Source organism: Berghia stephanieae, chromosome 13 (assembly GCF_034508935.2).
Source record: "Berghia stephanieae isolate SIO BIC M18660-M18661 chromosome 13, UCSD_Bste_1.3, whole genome shotgun sequence".
NCBI classification, from domain to species: domain Eukaryota; kingdom Metazoa; phylum Mollusca; class Gastropoda; order Nudibranchia; family Aeolidiidae; genus Berghia; species Berghia stephanieae.
This window is the reverse complement of record NC_088372.1, coordinates 761,697-772,334: the sequence shown is the minus strand read 5'-3', so window position 1 is coordinate 772,334 and position 10,638 is coordinate 761,697. Positions and strand designations below refer to the sequence as shown.

Genomic DNA, 10,638 nt, shown 5'->3' with positions numbered 1-10,638 from the left:
TTCGACTATGAGTATCAGAACAGTGTCTCAGTACAAAAACTGACATGTCTGATTGTTTTGTATCCAGGAGATGTGAAATGGTCAGAAACATGTACATGTTTTTGCTGAGATTATTATTATTATTATTATTATTATTATTATTATTATTATTATTATTATTATTATTATTATTATTATTATTATTATTATTATTATTATTATTATTATTATTATTATTATTATTATTATTATTATTATTATGAAAAGTTCAACTAAGGAATCAAACTTTGATGACTTTAGTTTCTTAACATAATACGTTGCGAGACGAAATACAAGGGCATTCGTGAATTCTCTTTTTGTTAGTAAATAAATGCTACTCACATATTTACAACTTTCCTTTTTTAAAAACTTAAGATTAGGAGTTTGGATTTTATTTGAGTGGGAGTTAGACTGTGTGATATTGTTTTCACTTTCGGTTAATCTGAATTAGATTTTGTAATATTGATCTAGACCAACAGTACATTCACAATAGGTGCTACTAAAAATCACTTTAAGGGGGGGGGGGGAGAAATAATTAGACGATTGCTATACTTCATCAAAAATCCCCCCCCACACACACACACACACACACACACCTCGCCACGCGATGTCAATAATCCGCCAACCTGGCAACACTGTTGCTGCGTGTCAGCCGAGTGATGCCGAAGCCACTGGCTGTGACGAGCGGGCGAAACGCCCTATGTGCCAGCCCCGATTTGTATCGTAATGAGATGTTCCCAGGCCTAACCTAGCTGCACCATGTTGCGCTGTCTGGTGTTGGTTCATGTTGTTATGCAGTAGTCGAGACGTGATCATACCAGAGATGACAGGATCGATTTATTTATTCAATTTTCGTCCAACCGAGTGAGCAATCACACGATGTGTTTGCCGACTATTGGATATTTCTTAACATAAATATAAATACTTTGGTTTGTTAATGAAAGTTGTAAACATACTCATATGTCAAGCTGAAAATAATGATTAATCGTGATGTTAGATATTTCAACAGCTGTGAACACCTTTCACTATGTGGGTCACTTTGAACACATTTTGCAATGTGACCAATGACCTCGAAGACATGTAAAGGTAATATAGATTAACCTCATAATCTTTAAGGAGTTGACATCTTTTTAAATTATTTAAACATTATTTGTGATATTCTTCGGATCTCCGGATACATGGTTTTTAATTTATCATTATTGTTTATGTGCTGATCCCTAGACAAATTATACCTGTCCAGAATGACACCAACATTTTAGCCTTGTCAGAAATAGACAGATTATTAAAACAATCAGTTATGGTAATTGCAAGAGTTGACAAGTGGATAGATCTAAATCTTTGCTGAGTTCCAATCAAAATCTAACTAAAACACTCACTGGATTGTTCTAGATTGTTCTAGAAGACAAGTATTTTCCTCTTTAATTCACTTGACTTTCGACTAAAATTAGAAATTTTCGCTAAATGATAAAGAAGAAAATCAACAAATCTCTAACTTCACCTCAATACTGTACACCAGTGCTGTAGATAATTCACCGCCTGGATAGATCATCAAAACATTTATTCCAAACTTTCAAAGAGTCAAATAATTCTTGGTTAGGGTAAGCAACTCAAGAACATTGCCAAAAAGTTTACCAAAATTGTCGACTAGTTACATCGATTTTTTACATTAAAATATACAAAAATAATGACTAAATACTCACAGAGTGGAACAAATACAAGCTGCTACCAAGGTCTTAATTGGGCTACAATGTTTTCCTTTGTTTTATTACGGAATTAGATTAGCGGAAGAGTAGCGTCCCTTGATTGGACGTCAAGAAGTTATTTGTAAATAAACCAACTACAAGCCAAGCTCCCAAATACAAAATTCATTATTCATTTTTCTGTACAAAAATGCATATCGTTGATTATGATTATCAAGGGACGCTACTCTTCTGCTAATCTCTATCCCTATATGTATCTAACATTCTTTGCACATTTTAATACTTTTTTTTTCTCTCTCACCAATTTCAGAATGTCTACTACTATAGGAAATCATATAACAGCTGTGAATTTATTCAAACTAATTACGGCGGCGGCGGTGATTTCCACAACTATTCTTGTATTCTCAGATGACATCGATCTCTCTACAGTCCGTCAATTTCTACAAAATGTCACCAATACAAAAGCAAATCATGAAGGCCGTCCATTTCTACAAAATGTCACCAATACAAAAGCAAATCCTGAAGGCCGTCAATTTCTACAAAATGTCACCAATACAAAAGCAAATCCTGAAGGAGACTTTTCTAGCTCCGTAGGAATAAATTTCAGCTCACTGTATTTACCTAACTCCGTCCAAATGAGAATTGATGAGAAATCGTGGATGGAAAATGGAGTGATATATCGACCAACTGAAAAAAAGAATCATAAAAATGAAAAAAATCCCTCTCCAAAGCTGGCATCCTTCGAACCTCTCGTCCCATTCAATAAGACCTTGTTCTTCTCGGGATCCCAATCACCAACGCCCTCTGTGACAAAAAAGAAGATAATTCTATGGTACGAGCCGGTTACGTACACGGTTCGATCAGAGAGTGTGTATCCTCTACGATTTTGTCCAGATTTTCCATGTTCCATGACGACGAATAAGAAATATTTCAACGAGAGTTCTTTACTTGTTTTCAACGGTAAGATGCAGAATTTTTGTTTTGTTATTAATAGTAAGATACATATTTCTTTGTTTGTTTTTAATGGTAACTTACATGCTTCTCTGCTTGCCTTCTATGGTACGATGCAGAGTTTTTTGCTTGTTTTCAATGGTAACGTACATATTTTGTAACCAATGGTAAGTCACAGATTCTTTGCTGTTTTTAAAAGGTAACATAAATAGTTCTTCGTTTGTTTTCAATGGTAACTTAGATATTTCTCTTCTTGTTATCAACGATAGCTTTCATAATTCTTTGCTTGTTTCCAATGGTAAATTACAGACTCTTTGCTTCTTTTAAAACATTCTTTCATTTCAACTGGGCAGAAACATTAATATAATTTTATAATTTATAGTTCAAAAGTCAAATTTTACAATCTGGTTTCCTCAGACATAAGACGCCCCACCTAATGGGTAGTGAATCATAAACAATATTTTTTTTTGTAGGAGGTGGAGGTGTCCTTTTGTGAACATTATCAATTCCTATCAATGCAACACATAATTCAGTCAAATTTCTCTTTTTTTCAAAATTACATTCTAAATTTGGAGAACTTAAGTCACTACAATATAATACGATGCGGCTATGTGGTCATGTGATCGAAAGGTCCTGGGTTTGATTCCAGTTCTGAGCCCAACATAGTTGAGTCTTTGGAAAAAACTATTTTTTTACATTCTCTTTCGGGGTGTAAATGGAGTACCTGGCTGTAATCTGTCCTAACAGGCATCATATCTTGTCCAACTTGTTAAGCGGTGCTGTTGGCTAAGGACCCCCTGTTAAGCGCTTAGAGCACGTTTGGTGTATATTGCGTAAAATACACATGTACAAAAGTAATTTTACACATGTTTTGAGTCAATTCATTTGAAATTTAAGAGACCAAATTGGACAAATGTTATGTAACATATTATGTGATCCAAACTTCATCAAGATACATGTATTGTTCTAAAAGTAACGGCGACCCAAAAAAAAACACAAGTTAGGTTACTCTGATTCGAAAAAGAAGGAGATAATTGAAGAAAACTGAAATCAGTAACTCATTGATCTCACACGATTTCCAATCATTGCTCGGACAATTCCCACATAGAGTTTATCAAGGATTTTATGTCACTTTGCTGTAATTATTCTACTCTGATTCACCAATGTTCCAAAGCTCGTAAGCATTCCTTGCTTGGTGATACTGTTGTTTCTGGTATATCTTTTGAGAGGTATTCAATAAGCTTGGAGTCTGGTGCCCACTCGAGCATCAAGATCTTAATCTCAATTAGTTTAGGTTGCACAAATGCTTTCTCGCACTGAGTCCAGAAGTTGCAAGTTTCCTAACACCGTTGTATTCCTCACCAATGTCATAAGAGCTGATGATCGATTATTTATGGCCCTCTTTACTCCGGACTGACCAGTCCGCCATTAACCCATCACATGCCCCTTTCAGTGTTGCGATAATACCAAGTCAACGATTGCACTCGTCAAGTTGTACGAACGTTTAAGTGATCAACATTTATTTCCCGGTCTCTCGTCACAACAATTCAGAACGAAGATGGATAGCCTGTCTTTCACGTTAGAAGATTAAAACTGTTAGGAATAATTGTGCTTTGTTATTTATCATTTTGCGACAAAAATAAAATGTGTTGTAAAATTGCGATTTGATCCTTTTTCATTTCCGGAGGTAAATCGTTGACATTGCACTTTGTTTGCTAAAAATCGGACAAAAATAACGACTTGGGTGATAAAAAATGACTTGATGACAATTATTATGACTTTTAAAAGTATTATGCATAATTTATAACTCATTTGTCCGAATTTGTCAATCGTGGTAATAACTTTATTGTAATAAAGAGATAGGAATTATTACTTTGCATAATTCAGAACCCCAATAAAAATGGTTGGTAAATTTAAAAAAAAGGAATTGTGAGTCGAGTGTCCGAAGTCTTTGACCAATCACAGCTCTCTAACCGGCCGGCCGAAACCAAGACTCTACTCACCTTCCATGTATTACGCTATTGTTATGCAAAATAAGTAACAACTTTTTGGTAGGCTTAATAGCTAAATTCTCAAAGTAAAAAAAAAAATTAAAAAATACATAATTCTGAGAAATTTGAAAGTCACATTGCTGAAATCAGCTTGAAAAATGAGGAACATTAGTCTTTATTTGAGAAAAATCGGTTGAAAATAAACTGTTTTACGAATAAAGTTGGTTTTAAAAATTGCATTTGTATATTTTAGCTTTTTTAAGCAATTATTTTATTTTATCGGCCGATTTTCTTGATTTTTCTATCATGTTTTAATATCTCAGTGAGACGAACATGTTCTTATACTCGTTTCATTCAAAAGCTTTTAAAACAAAAATTTCGTTTTTAGATTGCGAGTTCAGCCTTACAATTTAATTCGTGATAGTTTAGACAGTGACGCAACCATTACATACAAAACCCCGTGGTCCAAGCCACATGGCTTTTGGTGTTATATAACCACTAGTCACTTTCGGTCAACCGTATTCTTTTAACGTGTACCGCCTTTATGAAGGATCTCAAAGATATGCATGCAGCATCGGTACTACCGAGATCTCGTTCGTGGCGTCGAGATGTGATGTAAGAAGGCCTCATCCGGGTATCTTTTTTCTCGTATCTCGTGGATGGGAACGGTTTCGTTAAGACTCCAATAGCAGGTAGCTCTAACGATGAGAAACTGTGATAATACTGGCCGTTTAGTATTAAAATGTCCAGATAGACGGGCTTTCACATCGACGGTAATTTTTCGAATGTTGTCAAAAATAAAAGAATTGAAACCAAAGTAAATACAAAGTGATAATATTTTTTGTCTACAACAGAAGATATCTTGTAAACAGTAGCAGACAACATGGCAATACTCGATCAGGGTACGTTGGTGAGAAAGGTTTCTATTTCGAGAATTTAAGAATGTGTCTTTTCACAATTGTCCCAGTAACATCCCTTATTATTCCTTCTTTGCCTCATTTACAAAGTCGAAATAGCAAGTTGTCTTACAAAAATGTTCGCCACCTACGCTGTGATTGACAAATTGCTGTATAACTAAGCATCCATGGGTTTTGATAAATGATCTTTTATGTGATATACCAATCCTGGCTCAAACGCACTGTAAAACAATAATTATTTAGCGTGTAAAAATGTTGTCTTATTTCTGCACATGTTTATATAAATGATCAAGTTTTGTATTTTTATTTCTTTTTTTTTGGTTATTTATTTACTTAATTATTCTGATTTTGCTATTATGATTTGTTTCGTTTTCTATTGTTTTTTTTTCTTGAAAATGTATAAAAATTAAACACTAGAGTGCAACTTTATAACAATCTTATAACATATTTTCCTCACAGGTGAACTTTTGTCAAAGGATCCACCGCTTCGAGCATCCTCAGACCAACTGTTCATGTTCCACAATGTAGAAGCGCCAACATCCCCAGCGTTTAGACCCAAAAGGTTCTCGACACCGCAGTGGCGGAGCGCTTTCAACTGGACTATGGACTATAGAACGGATTCCACTTTCCCAATCTACTACGGTGTTGTCCGAAGAAACCCTAATCCCCCGACCCCAAAAAACTACACCCAAGTTCTCCTTTCTAAATCAAACGGTACCGTCGCCTGGATGGTCAGCAACTGTGGAACTTCTAGCAAGCGAGATCAGTACGTGAAAGAACTCAAAAAGCACATCAACGTAGACATTTATGGAGGATGCGGTAGCTTCAAGTGTGACAGAAAGAGCGACGAAAGTTGTAACAATGATATCGCTACCAAATACAAGTTTTTCCTTGCTTTTGAGAACTCGTTATGTCCGGATTATGTCACTGAGAAGTTCTTCCGGTTTATGTCACATGATATCATCACGGTTTCCCGAACTTTTAAGGGCATCCTTGACATTCAAGCAGCTCCAGGGACATACATTGACACAAACAATTATTCATCCCCTGCAAAACTGGCCGAATATTTGAATTATTTGGATAAGAATGACACGGAATATCTGAACATTCTCAGAGAAAAAGACAAATACATTTACGTCTTTGAAGACTGGCCGTTAAGGAGGAATGATGGATCAATTCGTTTTATGCACTATCATTGGGAAGCGGTCCCCTTTTGTCAGGTTTGTCAGAGACTATGGAATTTAAAAGCCAATGGTTCAGAGAGAGTGGATGATATATTAAAATGGTTTGACAGCAGGCCGTGCGTCAAGCCGACCGATTTAGGGTAATGAGAAATGTGAATAACACATAACCTATGGTCATAAAACGGTGCCATGTGCTGCTATATGGACAAGTGATATGTGATTCGTCTTCGGACCGGATGTTCCAGACGTTCATGATAATTGTCAGTATTAAAAGTAGTTGGAGGTTGTCTGCGTAAAAGTGTAACTCAATAGAAAATATTTTAAGATGATGACGCCTAAAAGTCTAATATAGAGGGAGAATAATTAGAAAAAGACAAATACATTTACGTTTTTGAAGACCATCCGTTAAGGAGGACAGATGGATCAATTCGTTTTTATGCACTATCACGGGGAGGCGGTCCCCTTTTTCCAGGTTTGTCAGAGACTAAGGAATCTAGAATGTATCGTTTCGGAGAGAGTGGACGATATATTAAAATGGTTTGACTGCAGATCGTGCGTCTCAAGCCAACAGAATTTGGGTAATGAACATTTCCACTTTGAATGAGCGTGACGGTAAACGATCCACTCAAAATTCATGATTCAAGTGTTGAATAAAATTTGAACTCAATTTCTATTGCCTTAAGAGACAATACATATTTCGACTTCGTAAGAGAACTTCATTGAACATTTTATTTGTGCACGGAAATATATTCTCTGCATTTAAAGTCTTGTATACTCCCCTCACTTACCGTAGAATTATTCCCCAATGTTATGAATGGTCCATATAAATAGTAAGAAATTGATTGTATTCAGAATAATGAAAGGATATGTCATTCACTTTTGGACTACAAAGTATATTAGTTTCCTCCAATTGATTTTCATTTTATCTCCTTTTTGTCCAGCTCATTCTGTGTTCTCGATATTTTATCTTTGAAGTGTAGAGAGAAACGATGTGCAGCAACAATGGGGTCTTCGGTATTACTTGAAAGATGGTCATTAATTCACGTGATACTTTCTCTTTAAGATTTTACTTTACTAAGAAAAATAAACATTATTTTTTTGGACTTTTTTTTATTCTCATGAATGTTTGAAGATTAATTTCTAATATTTGTCAGTGCATGACATAATCAGTAGTAGGGTGAAAACTTTATTTGAAGTAAATCGGGGGATTTTTCATGAAGTTATGGTCAGCTGTATGGGAAATGTATCCAGCAACTTTTCTCAAATTTCGTACTTTTTCAACTTGACTAGCAATAATAAATATTTAGAAGTTTGATTATTCTCGAAGATGTACAAAAAGGGTTGATTTAATCATTTATGACAAGAACTAATTTTGGATAAAAATTAACCTTCTAACTAAACTTGGCAATATCTTAATTCAAACCTTTACATTATCAGACTGATCATGTCATTCACTGCAACATATTTTGATCTTCGCCATGTCCGTTTGGCAGATCAGAGTTGGTGTTTCAGCATTTGTGTCTCATTGCACTACGATTCTGTGTTCAGTTGAAAAGTAATTTCGTTCGTGACAAATGAGCATAGCTTATATTGAACACTGCTTTTAATGAAATATTATAAGTATTGACCATTTCATGAACATTATCATAGTTATAAAGAGAATCGAGAAGGTCGAAAAGAATTGATGGTTTCTTGAAATATATTTTTTGTTTAGTGATTTTCATTACGAGATGCTATTCTTTTTTTGTTGTTATTAATTTATTATTATTTTTTTTTTTTGGTTTTGCAATCGCTTTTTATATAATTTTTTGGCATTAGCGATCAGGTTATGATCAATGGGATGAGGTCTGTAAAAAAAACAAAAAAACAACGCGGTGTTTTTCATTACATGATATGATAATATATATTATGATATGATTTGATATGAGATGATATGGTATGATATTATATAGTATATGATATTACATATTATGTAATTTCATATGTTAAGATATTTGATGATATGTTAGGATATATTAATAAAATGACATAATACGACATGGTATGGTTTTATGATATAATTTGAGATTTAATTTCCTATCTTTGTTATATGATTAATCGATTAAATGTGGTATTGTTATGTACATTGGTATTTATCAACTGTAGAGTTCATAATGTAGATAATATTTTCATGATTGAATCAAAGAAGTACAGACGAGCGAGAGCTTTAGATAACGATGAAATTGTTGACGTCAGTGAGCATGAATGCATTCTCAAAATTGAACGAATGAAAACCAGCCGAAAAAATGTCTCACAGAATGTGGATACCAATTGCGCTCCGTTTACACTTATATTTTCAACATGTCTATCCATTGTACCTCCAATCAAGACATTTGGAAATCGTCCGAAATGAAACCTGTCTCCCCCCCCCCCCCGTCACCCCCCCCCCCCCCCCCCCCACAAAAAAAAGAAAAAATCATAAGATCAATGAACGACTTGAGACCAGTGTCGTGCGCACGCATGAATACATATCCAACGTTTTTAGTTTTAGGTCAAATTGTCATTCAAGCAGAAGGAGAAAGATACAAATTATGGTGAATATAAGCACTAATACCATACCATTTGTTTACAAAATATCTAATAATTTACTTGGAGTATTTTTTCCTTTCCTTATATTTATTAAACTCGTTATATTTTATCGTGCAATAACTCGTAATGTTATTGGGCACGATAAAAATAACTCGTTTAATAAATACAAAGAAATAAGAGAATCATATATTATTCAACGCTCACAGAATATTTGTGCACATTTTAATGACTTGAAATATTGTGTTAAAGACAGCTCTTTGACGATTAAAAACTATCTTTTGTTCACATGACTATAAATCCAACTTTTGTTTCTTTTTTTTTGGGTCAAATTGCCATTCAAGCAGAAGTAGAAAAATACAAATGGCGATTCGAAGTTACTAATACCATGCATTTAAAACCATTGAAATTCATATCACCCTTGGTAAAGAGGGGCCTCTCATTATATCCGTCAAATCAATTTCCAATTTTTTTAAACACACGGAATATAATGAGTTCATTCATGCGTAAACGTATGCTTCACGAATTTCGCTTCAACATACGCCATTTTTAAAAATATTAATGGGTGGCTCTAATTTCAACAACCTCCAGGACAAGTCGGCGTTTATGAGATTTAGAGACTTCTGATTTGTTAAGAATAATTATCCTTTTATTTCAGATACCATTTCTGTTCGATCTATGTCAAATGGCTTGCATTTCAGTCACGTATCTAATCAAAAACTGACTAAAACACACTTTCTACACACTGTGTAACATAAGTGCACATCTACGAGTAATTAAGGGGGTGAAGTCACTTCAACACACATTTTCCGGTTAAATTTAGCAACATCTGCAGAGGCGGTACTGTCTACAGCTATGTGTGGCTATGTGGTCTTGTGGTATGACACTATCTTGCAGATCGGAAGGTCCTGGGTTCGAGCTTTGCGCTCGGCGCATAGTTGAGTCATTGGAAAAGACTCTTTACTCACTTTCTCTCACCGTACTCAGGTGTAGAATGATTACATGGCCGTTAACAGCGTTGTCTTTGTCCGAAAAATTGTAATATTGCCTAACAGGCGGCATGTCCCGTCCTACATGTTAAATGTTGCTGTTGACCAGGGACCCCCTGTAAAGCGCTTGGAGCACATTTAGTGGATATTGCGCTATATAGTAATAGATGGGGTGATAGTATATGTGACCCTCCGCCTCGAAACGGTACTAAGTCGGATTTTTCAATTTTGGGTTTTTGGTACCCAATCATAGCTTAAGTAAAGCGTTAAAATTTGATACCAAATTTATAAAATTCTGATTCTTCATTGCCGAAATATGGCCG

The 10,638-nt window shown here is 34.9% G+C and overlaps 1 protein-coding gene across 2 annotated transcripts; it reads left to right on the top strand.

Annotated features, from left to right (window-relative positions):
* Positions 1 to 731: 731 nt before the first annotated feature.
* On the top strand, positions 732 to 9,626 carry LOC144959106 (alpha-(1,3)-fucosyltransferase fut-3-like). 2 transcript variants are annotated; one of them, XM_078891528.1, is made up of 4 exons: positions 732 to 1,104; positions 2,029 to 2,195; positions 2,292 to 2,678; positions 6,037 to 9,626. In XM_078891528.1, the coding sequence occupies exons 2-4, from the start codon at positions 2,030 to 2,032 to the stop codon at positions 6,903 to 6,905; spliced, it is 1,422 nt and encodes a 473-aa protein (XP_078747654.1). In that variant the 5' UTR covers positions 732 to 1,104; position 2,029; the 3' UTR covers positions 6,906 to 9,626. The 2 variants fall into 2 exon arrangements, with proteins under 2 accessions (XP_078747654.1, XP_078747653.1); XM_078891527.1 differs by having other exon boundaries at positions 744 to 1,104; positions 2,029 to 2,678.
* Positions 9,627 to 10,638: the final 1,012 nt, after the last annotated feature.